The sequence below is a fragment of the Terrapene carolina genome, unplaced genomic scaffold, assembly GCF_002925995.2.
Source record: "Terrapene carolina triunguis isolate 2854851 unplaced genomic scaffold, T_m_triunguis-2.0 Scaffold89, whole genome shotgun sequence".
NCBI lineage: Eukaryota > Metazoa > Chordata > Testudines > Emydidae > Terrapene > Terrapene triunguis.
The window spans coordinates 25547570-25570765 of NW_020664440.1; the positions used below are offsets into that span (position 1 = coordinate 25547570).

The 23196-nt window shown below is 38.0% G+C and overlaps 1 protein-coding gene across 1 annotated transcript in view; it reads right to left on the reverse strand.

The window, feature by feature from the left end:
* CACNA2D3 (calcium voltage-gated channel auxiliary subunit alpha2delta 3) overlaps window positions 1-23196 on the reverse strand; it is a 734667-nt gene that overhangs the window by 133730 nt on the left and 577741 nt on the right. Inside the window, exons 18-25 of the mRNA XM_024221093.3 lie at window positions 19077-19160; window positions 11746-11817; window positions 11434-11495; window positions 9972-10039; window positions 7316-7361; window positions 7062-7159; window positions 5697-5790; window positions 2982-3077 (exon numbers count right to left, since the gene is read on the reverse strand). Coding sequence (XP_024076861.2) covers window positions 2982-3077; window positions 5697-5790; window positions 7062-7159; window positions 7316-7361; window positions 9972-10039; window positions 11434-11495; window positions 11746-11817; window positions 19077-19160 — 620 coding nt within the window. The remainder of the gene's footprint in view (window positions 1-2981; window positions 3078-5696; window positions 5791-7061; window positions 7160-7315; window positions 7362-9971; window positions 10040-11433; window positions 11496-11745; window positions 11818-19076; window positions 19161-23196) is intronic.

Below are 23196 nucleotides of genomic sequence, written 5' to 3' on the forward strand. Positions count from 1 at the left end.
AGTCCTTAAAGACAAATCCTGAGTAAAGATGTATTAGGGAGGTCAAAATGAATACTTTCTTTCTTAAAACCTTTTCACACACCAATGATTCAGCTTTTTAATTCATTTCCACTGTTGTCTTTGCAGTTTAATGGTGAGGAATATTTAACTATAAGAGAAGACAAGTATCTCTTCCTACACAATGCTCAACACTGCTCTAATGTTGATTTCCCCAGAATTACATTAAATATTATTGGCTCTCTTAAAAGGATTGACGTATTGATTGTAGATGCTGGATGGAGCATAAAAAACAGTTATACTATCAACATGATTTACTAATAATATGACGTATTCAAATAGATAAAAATTAAGGGCATTTTCCTGCTGCTGCTGAAGTCAGTAGGAGTTTTGCCATGGACTTCAGAGGGAACAGGACTGGACTCTAAGTAAATAAAAATATATGTCAAAGTAATGGCTTGAGGGGTTTTTTTTTTGTTTTTGTTTTTTTGGTCATTGTGGTTATTGTACAGGATTAGAATAGAAATATGTGAGTAGATAGTAGAAAATTGACTTTTAATAGATAATTCTGTGTGGTTTTACTTTATGATATCTAAGCCCTAAAACACCAACTTCTGTCTCATGCTAACTGTGGGAATTAATCTATTGTGAACAGCTAACCTCTCAAGTTACTGTCTGAATGTTTATCTCTCTCTCATATGTACATGGTGTAAATAGTACTAACATGTTGCTATAACACCTTTGCACTTATGCTCAGATCCCCAAAAGGACTTAGGTGTCAACTCCTCCTTTAGATGCCCAAGTCCAAAATTTAGGTGGTGCTGAGATACTCAAAATATCTACTAAGCTGCTGCCTAGCCCTGGAGATGCTTAAAATCCCTTAGGACCTAAATTTCCACTGTTTAAGTCCTTGAGGGGAATTTCTGCCTCTGGGCATGTGCACTGTTGCCTCAGTCCTGGCCAGTGTCTATCTTATGCCCAAGGTCCAGCAAAGATCCTCAAACCAGGTGAAACTAGACATTGTCCCACTTTGCTTGCCTCAAGAGCCCAATCCAGTAGGTATGCTTGGAGCATGCCTAACTATACACAAAACAGCCAGGGATGGAAAGAGAACTCCTTTATAAGCACTAGCCCAGTTGTTAGGGAACTCACCCAGGACGTGGAAGACCCCTGATAATGAGCAGGAATTTGAACATAGGGCACTCACCTGAGAGGTGGGAAACCCAACAACTGGACTATAGAGTCACTCACTCACTCTCTGGCCCAGTGCAGAGAGGAGAGATTGAGAGAGACCCACACCAGAATATCCCAAAGTTCAGTGAGCTAAATATTATACGAGAGGCTGCTGCCTCTCCTCTTCACCTCTTCCTCCACCAGGCCATTTTGGAACAGTTTGGGTGTGCTGCCACCATTCTTACAAGAAACAGCTTAGGTGCCTGACTCTGGGAAAGGGTTTATGGCTGTGGAGCCCAAGCAGAGATAGGCACCTTCCTCCAGCCCAGATGTATCACCTAACTCCTTGAGAGGGGCATGGCTTAGTAGTTACCCCTCTTCTTGGCATGTGATATTGGGTATTTAAGGCAGCTCCCCGCCTAGTGTGTCAGCTTTGGTAAATCCCGTACTTAGCTGCCTAACATTCCTCGCCTAACCTAGGGTCTGTGGATTCCACTAGGTGACTAGGCACCTAAAGGTTAGGTGCTGCAACCTCAGTATTGCAACACCCTAAGCCCCTTTATGAATTTGGGCCTTGGGACCTGATCCAACATACACTAGTAAATGGAAGGACTCCCATTGACTTTAATTTGTGTTGGACCCTTTTATGGCAGCTTTCATCAGAGAATCCCAATGGGGGTATTTTATATTTCCTCATTTTAAACGGATGGAAAACTGATGCACACAGGGTGTAAGTGTCTTGCTTAAAGTCATGCAGCAAGCCAATGCAAAGATCGGCATAGAATGAACATTTCCTGACTCTGACACCCCTGCACTAATCTCTAAACAAAACTAAACAACAATCCCAAATATTCATATTACTCATACTTACTAAGTTTTGCCCTTACTCGAAGTATAAAACAATCACACTGACACTACGTTGTTTAGAAAAGAGTCCAATATATACAGATAAACCATTTCCCATAATATTCAACATGATCCTATTGTCTATATTATCTAAGCTTAATATAACTGGTGGAGAATTATTTTCCTTTCTACACTGTACAATATTCAGTATTAAGGAATTTTAAAATGAGCATTGTGATTACATTTTAAAAAATATTTTTGTATGGCTTTTTCTCTCTTCCAAATTTAATGTTATAAAATACTTGAAGAGCAGGGTTGAATGGCATAGATTATACTTTGAAGCCATAGTAATCTTCTGTCCAAGTATCTCATGCTAGACTGAGATATGAGACAGTGGTCAATCTATATACAACCCTTCAAACTGAAGTATCCTTGCGTATGTTACAAATGACATAATGCATATCTACCATTTTGTGAGCCAAAGGCATTACAGACTAAGTAAAATTAAAGTTTTGATTTAGCAATATCAGCACACTAAGTGTTACAGACCTTCAATTGAGGGAATTCCACAACTGGGATGAATAACTGCTGGAAACACCTCAAGACATTTGTTTTGGGATGGGCTTAAGAAAAAATTGCATAATTTCCCCCATCTTCTGCAGCTCCAGTATCTTCTTAGTTTTGCACTGAATAATCAGGATGTGAGTCTAACTCCAGGAGGGTGGAAAAAAGCAAATATATGGACTGAAAAAAGGCCCCTATTATAGCTGATACGCGGGTGAAAAATATCACCAACTAGTTCCAAAAGTTACAGAAAAATCTAAAGAAGACTACAAGAACTGTTCTTGTTTATTCTATGTATTTAGCTTTGCCAGTGTGAAACTTTGGGGAAGAAAAAAACAGCGTATCTCCTAAAAAATTTCTTGCCTTCCCACCTGCTCCTTCAGCACAGTTATGTGACTTACTGATTAGTAAGTTGCTCTGGTCCCACAAACAGGTTGATACGAGATAGACCCGTCCGGGTTCCAAGAAAGGCAACTTCCACTCCCTTGTCAGAATTTCTGAAATAGAGCAGCACACAAGCAAAGATAAACATTTCTAAACAGTAAATAGATAGAGCTAGTGAAAGAGCATTTTTGATCTCATTCCTCTTATTTTTAAATTTATTGAAAGACATATCTCATTTTTGTTGAGATAAAACACACACACACATAGTTTGAAAAGTTATTTGGCCACTGCAAGAAATTTGTTTCTTCAAGATGGATTTGTGCGGTGGAATTACATGAAGACTGGGGGAAGAAAGGGTGTGGGTAACTAGCAGTATAGCTCCTCATGGTCACTCATCCTGGTCCTAGGCTGGGATAGGGACTACAAACCCTGCTCACCCACTACCTCAAATATAGTGCCCAACTATAAAAAAGGGACATAAGGACAACCCAGGGAGTTACAGACCAGTCAGCTTAACTTCAGTACCCGGAAAGATAATGGAGCAAATAATTAAGCAATTAATTTGCAAACACCTAGAAGATAATAAAGTGATAAGTAACAGTCAGCATGGATTTGTCAAGAACAAATCATGTCAAACCAATCTAATAGCTTTCTTTGACAGGGTAACAAGCCTTGTGGATGTGGGGAAGCAGTAGATGTGGTATATCTTGACTTTAGTAAGGCTTTCGATACTGTCTAGCATGATCTTCTCATAAACAAACTAGAAATACAACCTAATGGAGCTACTCTAAGGTAGGTGCATAACTGGTTGGAAAACTATTCCCAGAGAATATTTATCAGTGGTTCACAGTCAAGCTGGAAGGGCATATCCAGTGGGATCCCAGTTTTCAAGGCTGTTACAAGGAGGAGGCAGAAAATATATTCTTCTTAACCTCTGAGGTTAGGACAAGAAGCAATGGACTTGCATTGCAGCAAGGGCGGTTTAGGTTGGACATTAAGAAAAACTTCCTAGTTGTCAGAGTGGTTAAGCACTGGTATAAATTGCCTAGGGAGATTGTGGAATCTCCATCATTGGAGATTTTTATGAACAGGTAAAACAAACACCTATCAGGGATGGTCTAGATAATACTTAGTCCTGACATAAGCGCAGTGGACTAGACTAGATTACCTCTCACAGTCCCTTTCAGTTCTATGATCATCTCTTTGGATTTGTAGCCATTGGCTTCACATTATCACAAAACCAATTATACCTTTGGCCCTCCCACTGCCAGCCTCCAATCCCCTATTCCTCCACAATGAACTGTGTCTGTAGTGGCAGAGAGGATATAAAAAGGGGTATAAGAGTCTCCCTGTACACACCCTCTGAAGTTGCCTTCCACGCATGAAGTGGAATAGCTGTAGTTCCATTGTGTTGGAGGATTCAAAAGACCTTATTCTGCTGTGCGAATTTCACCCTCAAAGCTTAGGGTATATTAACACAAGTGGCAGTCATAGGAAATAATTTCTTATCTCTTAAGAGTAGACTGGCTAACCCCCAGTTGGTTATCAGTTCAGTGCACAATATAAACACAATTAATTTTATAGGTAGAATAATTAAAACACTTTTTCAGGCTGGATTTTTGTTGTGTATTTTTAAACGAACTTTTGATCTTTTTTTTAACATTTGACTTAAACAGAAAAAAACTTATATTTCCATGGTATTTTCTCTTTTCACCCACAGTTTCCTAAAAACGGAGATGGAAAAATCACAATCCTAGTAATTACAAACCAACCTCAACTAATTACCTCACTGTATTATATGTGGCTTTACAATAACAGGCTTTTTCATACAACACAGAAAATTGTACAAACTTAACCAAATCTCATCTGGATAGTCTCCAGAATTCCCTTTCTACAATGATAGCTCACATAGGCTTTGCTAATCAAATTACCTATTTTCCCAATATATTTCACATTTCTCTGCATAATACTATAGTTTAAGTGTATCATATGTAGTGTAAAAGCTCAAATAAAGGAATAGCTAATGTACTGTACAGTAGAGCATTTAGTTCCAATCTGGTTTTAGAAATTTTTAAAATCTATATGCTTTCATATCCAAGACTTATGTCTAGAAAGTCTGAGTGAATAATGTGCAATGAATAATTTATATTATTAATTTCACTGTTTTATGTACATAACCCATTCTCAAACAAATTACAAATTTCACAAATATATTCATTTTTAGAAATGTTTCATTAATTTCTTAGAGAATAATTCCAAATACGGTGTTGTATTTTCAATTCCTACATTGTTTGCTAGTTTCATGTTATTCTGTATTGTTAAAGATTGTATAATCTCAAAAACTAACCAAGACGGCACAAACTGCAAATTTTAAAAGTGCCTAATCTGTTGCAAATTGGCATTAAGTGAATATTTAAGCTTAAATGTTTTACATTTGCTTTTCATTCACTTTAGTGAAGTTCAAGTTCTCAAACGCTTGAAGAAAATGAACTCACAAAGTTGATTCAAAATTTTCTTTTGAAGATGAACAAATAATCACCCACAATTTTTCATCATCTGATCAGCCCAATTACATAGGTATGTATAATGCACCCATCTACACCGTATCTGGGTAAAAGGTTCTTAAATTGATAAGTTGTTTTTCAATCATATTTCATAATCATATTTCACTACATGTGCCAGCGTATACTTTTTTATTATACTAAAATGTGCATATGTATTTATTTACTTACTCTGATTTATTTAGAGCTAGACTGGTCCAATAAGCTTCTATTGGTGCACTCACCACTGCATCAAACAGAACTTCTTGTATCAATTCTTTATCACCTATGAAAATGTATTAAATCAATAGCAACAAATAGATTATATGTGTGGTGAAAAAAAGAGTCAAATCAAAATATTTTATTAGGTGAATCACACATAAATAGTATTAATTATTTATATTCAATCTATATTTCATCTACTTTAAACATATGGGCTCTTCAAAGAATTACAAGCTAAATATGTAAAGGTGTAAATTACTTCACTTCAACCACCACCACAATTCTCCCTCATGCTTTGTGCTTCTGTGAAACTGGCAGCCTTTACAATGGCACCAGCAGCAAAGTTAGATTAGGAAGTGAGGAATACCTTATCCATTTGAAGTGACATGGGAGTTTAGGTAATACAATGCAATTTCTCATGCTGGTATTTGTGCAAGACCCCAGATTAATGCTCAATCTCTTGCAAAACAAGCTATCAAGCATATTAAAATGACCCACCCAAATCAACCAAAAGGATCAGCTCCCGGAAGTAAAACTCCTGGGATTTCGTTGGTGGACCGTGGGCCTATGGAAAAAGGGGAGACCTGAAATCTTCGCAGACCAAGGTCCCTCAGTTGGTACCCTCTGTCCCCCTTGCCGGGGAGAGGGAGTTATGAGTTTTATGGCAGGAGTCCTGTAACTTTTCATTGAACGCACTTAAATGCCTGGAACAAAGGAAACAGGGCAGCGAGACCTTCCCCAATATTAAATTAATAAAGTTGCCGCCTGCTACTTAAATCCATCTCTGTGTCATTTTACTGTGTGTGTTGATCAATGATCACGAGAGTTCCAGGTCTCAGGTTTACATTTCATCTAAAGGACAACCTGCCTCTTCTACAGGACTGTAGTATTGGCGCTCTTCTAACTCTTCAGGAAGAGTACCATCTCCCTAAAAGTTCACCATCATCACTTCCTGAAGCATGTGGTGTTTTCTCTAGAAGTCTCATCCAAGTACTGTCTCAGCCCCACCATCCTTAATTAATAAGATCTGAGGAGACCATGACACAAGATAGCATGGCTGCCTAGTGTGAACTGGAAATCCAGTGTTTGGTTTGTCAATACTATATATGGTAAAATATCTCAGTATCAATACATGTAAGTACTAAACCAATAGATTGTCTTATACTCTCAAGTAAATATGGAATTTGCAAGATGATGTCAGTTAATCATACCTGTCCAACCAAATCAGCAATTCAACTAATTAGCATTTTATTATGTAAAGTTTAAATACAATCATTGTTTAGATAAGGGAATGTTTATGAAATTTATCAGTATAAAAATATTTAACATACTCACATTGAAGCAATGGCTCTTTTCCTATGAGGTAGAGTTTAATAGCTTCTAGCTGAGCCATTTGATGGTGTTCAGGATGTACGTCAGTGTTGCAATATGACCTGAGAACATAATGTTGCCAAAATACTACAATGTAAATATTTATAAGCATGATCTCTCTTTGTCTTTGAATGTGAAGAGTTGGGCACAGTAAGCACAAACAATATTAAACAAAGAAGGGTAACAGGCACCAATTTCATGCTTTGTTTAAGACTTACCATTCATCTGCCAAAGATACATCAGGGTGTTCTAAATCATGCAAACCTGAAACAGGAATAATAATATGTTGTATAGGGAGCAGTCTAGGTAACAGATGGGTATTTACATACACTTCAGAGCATACACTCTTCCTTCTTGGAAGGAGTATTATTACCACAGCATAATAAATCACAGAAAACTATGTTCACATACACTTCAGGGTCTGACAAACTGGCAAGAGCCAAGTAAATGAGCGTTAAGGATGAAATGCCTGGAATAAAATCATTTGTTTGTGCACAGATATTTAAGCTTATATGATATGTCTGGCGATCTGAAGAAGATCTGAGCAAAAAGAGCTGCATTAAGGTAAAATACCAGACAACTTTAAATTCCCGTGCTCTTGTTATTTTAATAAACGCCTTTTATGTTGCATCATAATCTAGAGTTGCAAGGAAGACCTTTTTTTTCAGAAATGATAGTATATTTTTAAACAAAACGATGCTATGCTCTCATGAACATGAATAGGAGTTTACAGAATAGTCTAGAAGGGGGTCTATTGTATTAACACTTCATGGAGATGCCTGTAAATCAGTACTGTATTATTAGTTATATAGAACCATAAATTTGAATTTGGGGAATTTGAAAACTCTTAATCTCATATCAGTAAATGTAGGCATGTCGGTCCCATGCGATAAAGCAAAATGGGCTAAATTTTCATAATGTGGACTCTGAGTTTTACCTATGAAGATATAAGTACATAAGTAACCATGGGCATAAATGTGGGGTTTATGAATGCAATTACATGTGAGCACATATGCTCTGCAGGTCCAATTTAAGGTCCAAGTTTTCAACATTCAGGCAATAATTTATTATTACTGTGTATTATGCTGATGGCAGCATCAGACATTTTCTAGAAAGAGATGTAGGAAAAGTCACTGCCTGAAGAGCTCACACTACAAGAAAGAAAGAAAGAAAGAAAATTTACTTAGAGGGAACCAGAAACTGACTTTTTTGTTTCTTTCTTTTTTACTTAATACACATGTAAACAATATGAACTGTAGGTAGCATGGCAAAGTGGATCTTTAAGAGGGCTTAAACGTGCATATGGTAAAGGACTTGCAATGAGCTCAGGAAGTTCATGACATTGATAAGATAAAATACAAAAAAAGGGGACATGCAGCTGTTTATGTGAGAAGCTGACAAAGACAGATGAGGGAAGGGACATTAGCTAAGTGAAGGGGGCAGAATTGTGATGCAAAGTGAGAAAAGCTTGGGTAAGTAGGGAGGGATAGAGTTATACAGAGCTTTGAAAGTGGTGACAAACAGCTTGAATCTGATGTGACAGCAGATGTAGGATCCAAAATTACAGTCCTTAGTGATTGGGTGGATGGCAATATTGTCCAGAGTGATACAGTCAGAAAACTGGAGAGTGTTTGGGAGAATAGAGTTTGGTTGTGGCTATGTTAAAGCTTAAGGTGATGATGACACATCCAAGAGCAAATGTCAGACACACAGGCCGAGATGTGGGACTGGATGAAGGAAGATAGGTCAGAGGTGTGTTGGGACCAGCTCAGAGAGTAAAGACTTACAATACTCACACCATGCTACCTTTCTTTCTAGATACTTATATGGTACCTGAGTCCCTCACAAACATTGATGTATTTACCTTCACAACAACTCTGTGAGGTAGGGAACAAACATGAACTGACTTGTCTGTGGGTCTCAGAAAAAGTCTGCGGGCAGAGCTGGGAATTGAACCCAGATCTTCTTGGTGTTTTTCCTCAAGCCTTAAGGACAAGCAGCAAGCATTCCTTTTTTAACCTTTTTTTCCACACAATGCTGATTATTTGGAGCTACCACTACAACTTCTCTCCTCACTCTCCCAGCACAAGGCTCCTCCACTGTGAATGGCCAGCATACCGTTACAGCCATTATATGTTGGTAACCACCTACCTGCTCCTGGGGATCCTTCTGCCTACATAGCTCCCTCCATTATTGCTGTTCCTTCATTTTCCTGATTTCCCTTCCCCAAGACCCTCTCACACTGTATTCCATATAGGTGCAGGTCCACCCACTTCCATGCCTGACCTCATCCCCACACAGCTGCCTCTTCTCACCCAACCTCTCCTTCTAGGAAAGCTCTTTGATCATCATTTTAATCCTTTCATCCATTTCACTAATGAATTTACCAAAAATTAAAGCTCCAGAAAGAAGAAAGTGTTTTTTTCTTTTGGTTTTGCTAATAAAAAGCAAACAAAATATCAAAACCAGAAGCACTCAGCTCTAGACCTAATTCTAAGTTGATTAACATAGACTTGCTCTAAATTTTGTGGTGATAAGGCTTACTACACTGTATTCTGTGCATAACAAAATACTACTTTAAATGTATCCAATATCCTGATTCAGAAATTAGCATGAAGTTTCTTCTATAAGGATTATTAACAACAAATACGAGCCTTTGAGTGATTCTTCAGCATGGGACGTTTCCAGAAAAGAAGATTCGTAAACGCATTCTGATTACATGTCATATGAAAATTCTTAAATGTCAAGAATATCAGAAATGATCTAATCCTGGTAGGGAATCTTCAGAGAAACCATGTGAGAGATGCACAAGCTTTAGGCCCACTAAGATCAACAATAAAACTATTGTGTAAGCATCACAAAATGGTATCTTACCTTCTTCTATAGTTACGTTCCCTCTGAAGAAATATTTGCCATGTCCTCTAGAGAGAGCCACACCTAAACTGTGCAGAGAAATAAAGCAGACCTTGAAATCTGTGGCACAAATAATAGCAGAGACTGAGAGCTATTTTGCCTTGCTAACAATTCCAGTTCATGTACTATGCAAATTTTAAAAAACAGTTTGTTTCCAAAACCCCACTATTATATTTATTGTTCAACTAGCTACTTTGAATGCCATAGAATCATAGAATATGGAGGTCATGTGGGGTTTGATATGCCAGCAACAATTGGTTGTATTTATGTGTGCTTAGAGGTGCAGCAAACCATTCACTCTTTGGCAAACTAACAAAGAAGCCACTCTAAGCACACAACTATTCACCCAGCATGCTCATTCTTCATCCAAATCCTCAACTTGCCCACACAGGCTTACAATGGGGACGACAACTCTTTACAAATCAGACTCAGCTATTGAGAAATTTTACAAAGTGTGGGAGCCAATGGAGATGGTGAAAGGAAAGAAATATCAGAACATGATAAAGGTGTCAGGAAGAAATTCTTAATGTAATTTTTCTGCTGCTCACATTTTTTGCCTGTTTATATATTTTTTTCATTGACTTTATTTAGCTCCATTTAAAGTTTTCCAAAAATTAAGTAATCCGTTTGTTTTTTTTAAAAGGAAATCTATCACTGGGTTGCTCAGGAGTGAAGAGGTGCATGGGAGGCAACCCCAAAAGTGCCTCCCACTTTCTAGTGAACTCATGCAGCTGCAATGCAGGATACCTTCTGACAGTCATATGTGCTAAGAGGGTGGCCAGGCTCACAGGAATATTTCAGTAGAGTTCTGCAATTATCAGCTTCCCTCTTTGAACATAGGCTACCATAAATATACTTTTATTAACGGATTATTTCTAATTCAATTTTGGGCATTCAGTTAGCGATTTCTTGCCATTTTTGTTAAAACCCATGCCAAAATAATATGGCTGACTTATTCAGTTTTAGTTGTACAAATACACTGAAGATAGTTCAGGGAAACAAAATATAAAAACCTCAAATTGGAAGTGAAATACTACCTCCATTTATATTGCATTTTTGTTGTGGAAAAAAAATCAAAATGGGGCTCAATATGTAGTTAGTTAAATGGATTATAGTATTTATAGCTCTCTGAGTACTTGCAAAAACCTCTCGTTCAATGTAAACCTCAACTGAATATTTTTTTAATGAAACGTAAGCCATGACAAACACAGTGAGTTTGCCTATGTGAGCTTGCACAAACTTTCCATCCCTGGAAAAGGTAAAAGGAATGCTGGAAAGCCTCTTTTCTTTGCTATTTTCAGCATTGTCCAGGAATATTTTATTGTGAGCTCCTGCTGATGCTCTTTTAATAAACTCACAAGCTTTGTACAAATGCAAGTACAATGAGTCTGATGAAATGTCCATTTATTATGGTCAGTTCTACCTGAAAGGAGTACCCCTGATGTCTGTATAATAGTAGTCATTTGTCATCACCAATACCCGTTTCTAGATTCAGAACAAGAAAGTCAGAGAAAAGAAAACAAGGTTAGTTTGCTATGAGAAATTTGTAAAAGAGTAAATGGTTAGTTTGTGATAAGGTTAATAATGACATAAAAGGTACATGAGTGGCTCAGGATTATTAAAGGCAAGAGAAAAATAATCTTAGTGAAACATATCTATTCCAAATAATCTTCAATGATCATTTAAACATCTATTTGTTTTACATTTAGCAGGAAGAACATTTTATACATTGTACCCCTTTGTCCACTGTCTTCTTCACCTCCATAGAAAATTTCCCTGTTTTCCGATTCACCATTGCATTTCGAAGCTGAAATGAGAAAAACATTTTTGTCACTTCCTTCATGTGTGTTTTTAGTAATTTTCACATCCCAAAGTTCCCAAATATTTTCATTTGGTCACAGCAGTTCTTTGTTTTCATATGGTTAGAACACAATTTTTCAGCAATTACTGCTGCACTTCCAATAAGTGTGTCTGTTAGAGGTGTTATGATAAGGCAGTCCGGTAGGAGGGAAATAATCTGTGATTCAGCTATGTCAACAAGCCATTCAATGGCAAAGTAATAAAGAATAACTACAGCTATTTCATTTTTCTTTCAACTTCCATTTGGTGCTCTACATTGGGCTACACCTTAAATCAAACCAGAAACTGAAACCGGTACAGATTGGCCAATCCACTAGGTAAGCAATGTCTCACCAGGAACACACAACAGCAGTGATCTGTGATCTGCACTGGCTGCCTCACAGATTCTGTGTGGAGTTTAAAGTATTGATTTTTACCTGTAAAGTCCTAAGTAGCCCAAGAATGCCTTCCTGAAGTACCATACTGTCACAAGTCTACTGTTTCAAGGTGCTTGGGCTGGAGCCCCCTCAGTGTAAGAGAGGAACAAATGGCAGGGCATTCTTTCTGAGGAGCCCTTGGCTTTGTAACTTACTACCCCTGTCTGTTTATTTGAAATAGGCCATTAAGTTCAATATTTTAGAGCTGTCTAGCCAGGTTTTTGGGAATGGAGAAATATGATAAGAGCTGCTATTTGGGAGTAATGTGAGTATTGTCTGGGTGTGTTTTGTGTATTTGTACACAGTGTTGTTGTAGCCACGTCAATCCCAGGATATTAGAGATAAGTTGGGTGAGGTAATATAATTTATTGGACCAATTTCTATTGGTGAGAGAAACAAGCGTTCAAGCTACACAGAGCTCTTCTTCAGGTCTGGGAAAGATACTCAACAGTGTTACAGCTAAATACAAGGTCGAACAGATAATTTATCATAAATAGTTGGCACATATTCTAAAGGATGATTCAAGGTGAAGTGGTATTTGTTTATTTAACGGTTTAGGGTTAGAAGCTCCTGATACTTTCTTATCCTGTTGTATTTTTAATTAATGGCACAGGCACAGAGACCTTAGGAAAGGTATCTTTATGATATATTTTAAATTAAAATATTGTTCTGTTTGTGGATATGTGTCTAGTAAGCAATAACAGTATTTGTTTTAAATACTTCATAAACATAATTCTCATTACAGATTCCCACTAATTACTTATTCATTCTTGCTCACTCTGCGGATGAGCTACCATATTTTCAGATATAGTATTATATTTTATCTGGCAAATCAGTTCTTACACTAAACTATGTTCTATAAAGGACAATCAAATAAATAAATAAATGCAGAAGTGTGATATGAAATGAGCATTTCAATCTCTCTTAAATCATTGCTATTTACAATATTTGGAAACAATGTTGTACATAGTGTTATAGCAACGTCCATCACTTTCCTTCTCCAATACCACATGCCACATATGATAGATCGGTCAATGAGGACAGATTTCAATGAAAATTTGCAAATGTGACCGTATCAAGGTGCTATGCAGGCTTTTCTGGTTAGTTAGAATGAGCAGGGCCTGCCAAAGCTTGTCAGTGAAATATCTGTTTATATTTTCATGAAAAGAAGTTGAGCATGGCTGACCTATCAAAAACTGCAATGTTTGCGCTCTTTAAATGTAATTCTAGGCTGTCTAGATTGAAGTTAACTGTCTTACTTTCCTGTTAGTGAGTGTAAAAGAATAATTTTTAGCTGGAGGCATGCATAAAATAAAGCACATATTTTACTGTAGATTTTTTTTAACAATACATAATAGGCAATTCTGGAAATATTTTCCCATTTTAGCTTTTGTGGTTTTGGACTTGGAGAGCTGGTCTTAATTAACAATCTACTTTCTAACATTTAAAGAACTGTTTCATTTATCTTTAACATGTTTTTCATTTCCCCCTTTTTGGTGCCTGCAGTTATCTAGGACCCATTCCTCCCACAAACCTCAGGCAAGTCATGGATTTACTAACAGGGCCTCAAAAACTCTAGTAGCATTTATGATCAAGTCTGAATATGACATTTAGCATTTTATTTGTCTTTATTTATTTGCTTTCTAAAAGTACATTTCTTGGATTTATAATCTGGTTTCTCAACTCTTCTGCAGTGTCATCTCTGCTCTGAGTATATAAAGCAAGTACTGCCTCAGATGGCTATAGACACTCAAAACATCATTTAAACTTTTTTCAAAAAATATATACACACACACACACACACACACACTTTGTCCAACTACAAATTATAGTAAAAGAATTTTAAGAAGTAACTTCATGAAAAAAAAATACTGCAAGATTTCTATTCCTAATAGTGTGTCAGTAAGATCAAGATAGCGGTTCCTATAACTTGAGAAATGAATTAATGAAAAAAATACCTCCACTGAATCTGTTTGCTTGTGGCTACCAACATTCTAAATTCAGCTTTGCTACCTTCTCCTCACTAGGCCACAGGATAGCTCCTAATTTATGTCTACTGTATACATTTTTGTATTACAAAGTATGCCCTTTATTATGTGTCTTTGTGTCCTACTGAGAGATGAAGGAAGGTCCAGTGGTTAGAGTGCTAGCCTAGGACTTGGGAGACCAAGGTTCAAATACCTGCTCTGCCACACACTTACTGTGTGAAACTGGCAAGTCACTTAGCTTCTCCATGTCTCAGTTCCCCCATCTAAAAACCCTATGTCACAGGGGCTTGGGGAAGATAAATACATTAAATATTGTGAAACTCTGAGATCTACTGAAAAAAAAAGCTATATAAGAGCTAGGTATTATTATTTCTGTCAGCCAACACAATCTCAACGCTAAAGTATGAGATCATTTAACGTGCTTGGAAAACTGTGAAATCATTAAGTCAATGTGGTAACTAGTGAAAAATTCTCTTACACAACTTCAACAGAAGTGTTTTGTGGGGGTAAAATATGCCAGTAATATGTTACATGATTACAAGCAGCTGTATGAATAAGCTAATTCTTTACTTTTTCTTGAACTTGAGCAAACAACGCCTATTTGGTCTGGCACAGGGAGAAACAAGAGCATCAAACCTAGGCCTTCTGAGCAGCTGAGCAGCATGCTGCCTTCAAGTCAGCAAACTGTATCGCAAAGCTCTAATTCCCCAATGAAACATCCAGCAGCCTCACTGACCCTTACTATTACCAAGAAGGGGCTACATTTTGTTCCAGGGGATGGTGACATAAATAATCTCCTAAAAAAAACAACACTAAACAACACCACATTTCAAAACGTTCTGGATATTCCTTAGACGGGTTAAATAAAGAGTGGGTTTAGGCTAGGGTTGCCAGGTGTCTGGTTTTCGACTGGAACATCCAGTCAAAAAGGGACCCTGGCTGCTCTGGTCGGCACTGCCAACTGGGCCGTTAGAAGTCCGGTCGGCGGCATGGTGGAGGCCCAGGGCTAAGGCAGGCTCCCTGCTTCCCCGGGCTCCATGCGGCTCCCGGAAGCAGCTTCCAGGTCCCTGCAGCCCCTAGATGCATGGGCAGCCAGGGAGGCTCCGTGCGCTGACCCCGCCCTGAGGGCTGGCTCCACAGCTCCCATTGGCCAGAAACCATGACCAATAAAAGCTGCGGGGGTGGCGCCCAGGCAGCACATGGAGCCTCCCTGGCCGCCCATGCCTCTAGGGGCAGCAAGGACCTGGCGGCCGCTTCCTGGGAGCCGCGGTAAGCACCACCAGGACCCCTCACCCCGCATTCCCCCACATCCCAACCCCCTGCCCCAGCCCAGAGCCCCCCTCCTGCACCCCAAACCCCTCATTCCTGGCCCCACTCCAGAGCCTGTTCCCCCAGCCAGGGCCCTCACTTCCCCCCCTGTACCCCAACTCCATGCCCCAGCCCAGAGCACCCTCCTTCACCCTAAACTCCTCATCTCTAGCCCCACCCCAGGGCCTGCACCCCCAGCCGGAGTCCTCATCCCACACCCACATCCCAACCCACTGCCCCAACATAGAGCCCTCTTCCACACCCTGAACCCCTCATTTCTGACCTCACCCCAGAGCCCGCACCCTCAGTCGGAGCCCTCATCCTCCTCCCGCACCCCAACTCCCTGCCCCAGCCCAGTGAAAGTGAGTGATGGTGGGGGAGAGCGAGCGACGGAGAGAGGAGGGATGGAGCGAGTGGGGGCGGGGCCTCGGAGAAGGGGAAGGGCAAGGGCAGGGTGTTCATTTTTGTGCGATTAGAAAGTTGGCAACACTAGACTGGTCATTACTTTGATCAGGAAAGTCCACCCAAACCTTAAAATTCTATTTATCTCTAGTCATGTTGCTAAGAATGGTTCTATCTATAGCTTTCATCATGCATTTCCTTATTTTGAACTGCTCCTCCTCCATCCCTTTTCTTGATCTTTCTGCCCCTCTGTGTATCTGAAGCTCTTATAAATGTGTTATGTATAGTTATATTAAACACACACACACACACACACACACTCATCTCCCATTACACAATAAAATTGTAGCAGTGCTGGGCTTGGTTACAAAAATTTCTATAAAAGTATTATTTTCACTTTGTGTTTTCTCATATTTAGACATCTGCAAGAACATTTCCAGTTGCAGGTGGCGCTGCCAAAGCATTAGGCCAGCATTTGGAGTTTTACTACCTTTTTCCACAACATTTAACATATTGTCTTTTCAAAAAATATTTGGTGACTAATGATCTACTAGTAGATTTGTAGGCCACTGTTGTATAAAAAAGGTATCTATTGATGAGATAACTTTTGAAGGAGGATTGGTTTCCTTAAGTATGTGATGATGAATTGTAATGATTCTGGAACCTGGTAGATTTGACCCCTGTAAGGGAGTTACTCTGATGTGTATATATTATGCGTGAGTATCCAAGACTGTGGTTACTAGTGGTCCAAAGCTACAGTACTAAGCCCATATATTTCCTGTCACGTATTCTGTATTCCTCAAAACTAAATCCTCTTGCTTTTTATCTAGTTTTCACTTTTACATGTTGGGAGCCGACCTGGACCCGGTCCACAAGCTTTTTGCTCAATTTAGTCTATTAGTAGTACTAAGAAAACTATTAGTTTTTTTTTTGAAACCTGAAACCATGGGAAACTCTGCTTGTTTCAAGGTTTGAACATTAAAAACTAAAACTAGCAGAGTTTAGTCCAAACCTTTTTTGGGCCCCATGGACCTTTCATCAAAAATTGAAATAAAACTCTTTGCTGTCTCTGGATAGACACAAAACAGACTTTGGTTTGGTTTTGTAAGGAAACTTTGGTGACTGTTGGTCGCATGATAAGTCTTCTGGGTCTTGCAGAACTGCCCAAAATTGAATCCATAGGCAGTGCACAGAGATGAACGTCTGCCAGTTTTATCAGGCGCTTTGGTGGCTTTGTTGTATATTCAGACAAAACCAGAATCCAAGCAGAGCTCCATTGATTTAAATTTTTTTGAACTAAAATCAGGTTGTGTTCAACAACAAAAAACTGAAACCACCAACTAGAGTTGTGTGGAATTTATTGCAACTAAAGTGAGAACACAAATGAGAAAATAAAACTGTATAAACCAACTAGAAGAAATTATAGAATTATACTGGAAATACTGGGTGGAATCAAAATAGGATAAAAGAAGGGAAATAGAAAAAAAAAAAGACAGATTCATGAATGCCTAAAAGGATGCATGTTCAGTCTACTAATAAAACGTGTACATTGGGAATATATTTTTAAAAACATCAATTAGTCATAGATAAATTAGGTAGAGTGATATGTAATCAAGGATAAGGAAAAGGCAATGTAGAAAACAAAGGATTTCAGAGATTACAGAAGGACATTTAGAGAATATGAAAACATGAAGAGGAAATTTTACACAGTGAAGGCGAAGAAAAATGCACTAGGTGACATAAGAAATAAGAAGAAAGGTTTCATGTAAAGTCAGCACAAAAACTCAAATATGGAGACAGTATGGCCTCTTGAGAGACAATGAGGACAATCTATCAACAGGAAAGAAAGAAATTGCTAAAACACAAATGAATTGTTTCATTATTCACAAAAGGAGGGAATGGGCAGTGGCAGAAACTGATATATATTTTGCAACCGAGAAAAGAAAATATAGACTTATGTCGGAAAAGGGATCAAGAAATTAGTACATCTGAAGTCTGACAAAACTCCTGGGGAAGATGTTTGTGATTCATCCCAGATTTCAGAAGGACATGACAAAGTAAATATGGGAACCTTCAGTGTGTGCATTCAAAACCTCTCTGAAACAGTAGAAGTATGAGGGACTCAAGAGAAGCTACTGATATTTGAGAAGTAATCTAGGAAAGATCTATGAAAACACAGACATGCAGGCATGACTTTGGCAATGGTGAAGTTATGGGAAAAACTAAGTAACAGAGACAGAAAGGGGAGCACCTGGAAAGTTACGATTTAATTAAGGACAGTCAGCAAGGATTCACACAAAACGAATCATGCCTAACAAATCAGATTTATTGAGGAAGTAACAGAAGGACCAGGCAAAGATTAAGCCATGGACATACACATAAGGAAAGCTTTTGATACAGTACTGCAAAAAAGACTAAGCCTGCAAGGTAACTAAGAACGGGACAGAGGGTAAATTACAGAGTGGAAAGAGAAATATGGGTAATATTTGGAGGGATCTTGTGCATGGCACAGGTGAGGATAGCAGGAATTGATTTGTTTGATGTTCTTCAAACCTGAAATTAAGTGTTAGGTGTAAATCATTGATAGGGGCTCCATGCTAGCTTCTGTGATCTAAACAGACTCCAGCATCTGTTTTTGTTTGTTTTTTAATTTAGTTTAGTTTGTTCTTTTTATTTCTAAGGGCAGCATGAGCCAAGAGAGCTCCTCCAGAGAGGTGGAGCAGTCAAAATCTGGTCCAGATTTCTCAGTTTGATCTGATAGGTGGGCCAGACCCGAACAGAGGTACTGATCCCTGGTGACCAGCACAGTGCCACTGGGGTTCGTAATGGGATGCATGGAATATTAAAATTAGGTGATGAATTTTACAGATGATACAAACACAGAGAGACAGAAACATGCATATGTGAAAGAAAGAAAGAAAGAAAGAAAGAAAGAAAGAAAGAAAGGTAAATAAAATTCGTAATTAGGTAAAAAGGGACTACTGTCTCTGGAGCAGTTAGGCGGCCTCTTTGCTGACTACTTGAACAGTTACCAAGTACAGTAGTGGGATACAACAATCTCTTCTGACAGGGCCTTAAAACAAATCACTTACCACATCATCTCTGTCTTCCCACTCAACCTCAGAAAGATCAACACTGCTGTAGTTGGGTTTTCTTCGCTTTTTTCCTTCTTCATACTAGCATTCAAAATAAAATTTAAAAAATTCAAACGTTAGGCATGTTATGTTTTACTTGCACAAAGATCCAATGTCAGATGATTTTAAGAGTTGCTGGGTGGATACTGGTTAGATTCAATGTACATTTTCAGTGTGTGGTTTAATTAATATAAAGTGAAGCACAACAATGCTCAAATATTTCCTGTGAACTGAAAAACTTGCTTACTATATGTTTATACACAGGACTCCTATGCTGCAATGCAAATCTTTCCTTCAGGCAGAATTCTCCTTTCTGCATATGACTCTAATGTCAGACCCCTGTTAGAAAAGTGGGGAAAGTAATACTCCTAATAAATTAGTTTGTTCTCTTTGCCACATTTTATAATCAACTCAGCAATGATACCTTCCACACATTACTAACCATATGGAAACTAATAAGGCCCTGATCTCAAAGTTTATACTAAGTGTCCCAAACTAGCTTTCAGTCAGGCAGGAAGTTATATTTCCTACAATCTTATCAACAAAATGTGTACACGTTTCTCTTTAAACAAGATAAGCTGTGAGTCTCGGGAATCTTGGTGTTAATATTTGCTGATATTACGTTTTATCTATGATTTAATAGGAAAAAGAAAGTAATATACTAATAATGGCAAGTTATAGTTTTTATCACTACAGCCATTGTTACTCTGTAAATCTCACATTTTAAGTAAACATCTTTAATGACAAATGGGGTGTTTATAATATAGGAAATTCTGCCCTCTGCTGAACATCAGAAATCAGCGACCTCACTAGTTTAAGAACAAACATCTTGAGGTATGGAGCAAGAGAGTGAGTGATTTCCCAGCTCTCTAAGTGGATAAATTAATCCATATGGTTTTAAGTGAATTGATGGGAACGTATTTGAAACACACGTACATTTTGCTGACAATGTTTGTGTGCTTTAAAATGTTGAAGACTCATTTTCTAGGCCTTTTACTTTTTATAATTGCTAAAAGGAAAAAAACCCACAAATCTTTCTACCAAGAGTGGTCAGAGAAACAGGGAGGTCTTGGGCAGTTCTGGAATCAAGTTTGTAACTTTGCAGGCTTGGAATGATGGCCCCTCCACCACACAGACTGCAGAGGCAGGAACGTCCAGTCACCTTTTGTGGTGAACACACACTTGCACTAAGCCTAATCTTCAGGGGAGATGACTTCCTTCTTCAAGGTTAAAGCAAACTTCTAGTCTCATGAATTTTATTCTAAATTAAAGGAACTGGATATTGAACTCATGGTCTTTTTTGTAGTCTCAGAATCACTTAAAAAACAGAGATGTCAGAGAAGTAATTCCTTCTGGAGAAGCTGCATATTTCTTCCAAGGGATCAGTTGTCAGACTGTATTTACAACAGAGATGTTGGGGGAGGGGTGGAGTTGTAAACACTGGGCAGTAGTAGATCACAATGCTGCTCTGCCTTCTTACTTTTGCTCACAGTGATTTGGCTCCTCCAATCATTCCCATGGGCAGTACTTTTGAGAGGTCACGTCTGATTACTTCCTGAATCAGTTCTCATTATTCTTTTTGAGTAAGACAAACACTTGCCAGGTCCTCTGTGGAAAGCTTTAGTCTAAGGTCACTTCACAAGTTGAGGGCTTAGTTTTTGCACAGTTTTACACTCAGTTTGCAATCCCCTAGTGTGGATGCAGTTATACCAATATAAAGGTATTTCAAAACACGCTATAATGATATAAAAAACATCTTTATACTGGTATAACTGTGTCCACATTATGAGGTTGCACGAATTTACCCAAATCATTATCATTTTTTTCAACTAATTTAGTTAAATTCGGACAAAAAATTGTGTGCAGACAGACCTTTAGATACTGACCGTTGACAAATACTACATAGTTAGACATGAGGTGGGATAATTTGGGTGTAGTAAACATGGAATGACTCCTGAACTACTGTCAATATATAATTATATCTTTATTTAGGACTTGTCTGCACCGTGCCTTAGTCTGCACCACAGGGGTGTAAATTTTAGTCAGCACAAATGTGTCATGCGCTAACTGGCTGCTGGTGCACAATATAAGTTCCCTAGTGTGTGTTAATATAGTCCCCTTTCCAACAGTACTTCCTTAATGTGAACTACGGAACTCTTAGGGTGAACCCAGCAGAGTCCACATGGGTCAGTTAGTGCATAACACTGTAAGGCAGACTAAAATTCACACCCTCTGATGTGGACTAAAGCATGCAGTAGAAAAGCCCTTACATACATTTAAGACTTTCTGGGGTATATTCTGTGCTCACACACATGTGAGAATTGTTACTGAAGGGAGCTGTGCTGATGTACCTGAAGATAGAACTGTGCTGTCAAATATGAGGCAACCCAACTATATCATATTGTTTATGGAGTTTTGTTTTTTTTCATACTAACCCTATGGTTTTCATATGTTTCATTTAAGTAACATGCAATCAAAGAGAGATGGAAAAAGAGTCCAGAGAGCACACACATATCCAAAGTATGAGCTATACAGTGAACTGAACCACAGTGGGACTCGTTAACAACCAGAAGACAAGTGTTCAAAAATTCAGAACTTACAGGTAGAAACAAAAGTGTATATCTCAAACAAAGTTTCCTATAGCCATGCAAGGAAGAAGAGCAGAAACCTCACTCAGGTCCAGCAGGGAACTCATGATAAGAGCTGGGCAAAACAATTTTGACTAATTTTTTTTTCAATGAAAAATTCAGATTTAGGTCCACCAAAGCATTTTGCTAATTTTTGTAGAATTCATTGAATTCTTTCAGTTGCAAAAAGAACCCCAGAATTCTGAAAGAGTCTAAATAGTTTGTTGTGACATTTTAACAAGGAACATTTTTACTTTTTGATTCAAAATGACTTTTGAATTTTACTTCAATTGTATTAAAAATATTAAAAGGTAAAAACTTGAAAATGAAATGAAACATTTCATTGCATCCCTAATAAAACATTTAATCTGACCCAAAATGGAATTTTTTCACCATTTTCAGTTCACCAAAAAAATTCAAAAAATTTTGTCTTAGGGCAACCTGAAATTAATTGCTTTTATATACTCTTTGATTTGGTCACCAAAAAAAACCAGTTACTCACACATTTCTCCTTGCCATGCAGATATGGGAAACCCTTAGATACTACAATAACTGTGCTAGACAAAACACAAAAACTTTCATTGACTTCCACAGGGCCAGCATATGACCTGAAGTGATCCAGCAAACACTTGTGCAAGTGTATAACTTTGCGTATTTAACTAGTTGCAAAGACACTATCGTATGAGCAAGGTTACACATCTGTGTAAGTATTTGCAGGATTGGGGCCTAATACAGAAAGATGGATAGACAGATTATAGAGCAGTTAATAATAATACTCTTCGGTATATTTAGAACTTCACAAACTGTCTATCTACTCTGTTCTAGTTCCTTTCTAATTTTAGTATTTAACATCTCCCTAAGAGTAGTTTTTACATACTGAAAGCAAGGCTTGGGGTCAATTTACCTCTTTAAATATCTCTTTACAAAATGTAATTCATCCATATATTTTCTTTTTCTACTGAATTTAACCTATCTTTACTTTTGTGTCTGACACTCTGTTGAAATATAAAATACTCATTGAAGTCTGGAGCCAAACTCATTTGCAAGATTATTCATACTGTAATACACTGAAACAAATTAATAAAATACACACTAGGAAAAATGGAAACAAGGAATTCTACCAAATTAGCTTCCTTTCAGAGCATGCAAGAAAGAGCTAGATTTAAACTGGGCTGTTAATCCAGTTTTCTGCCACCACAAAATGTGTGGTGATATTATTTAGTGAATTAACACCTCCAAAATGAAGGATGTATGCTGCGATTTTTTTAAAAAAACAACATTTTGAATAGCACACTGGACTTCTTCTTAATCACCTTTTAAATTAAAAACTTCTCTCACAAGAACTCATATTTTTGAATAAAATAGATAACCACTTCCTTTGGTAATTATAATGACCTTTATCTTAATCAGTGTCTTTTTGAATAAAATAGGTAACCACTTCCTTTGGTAAT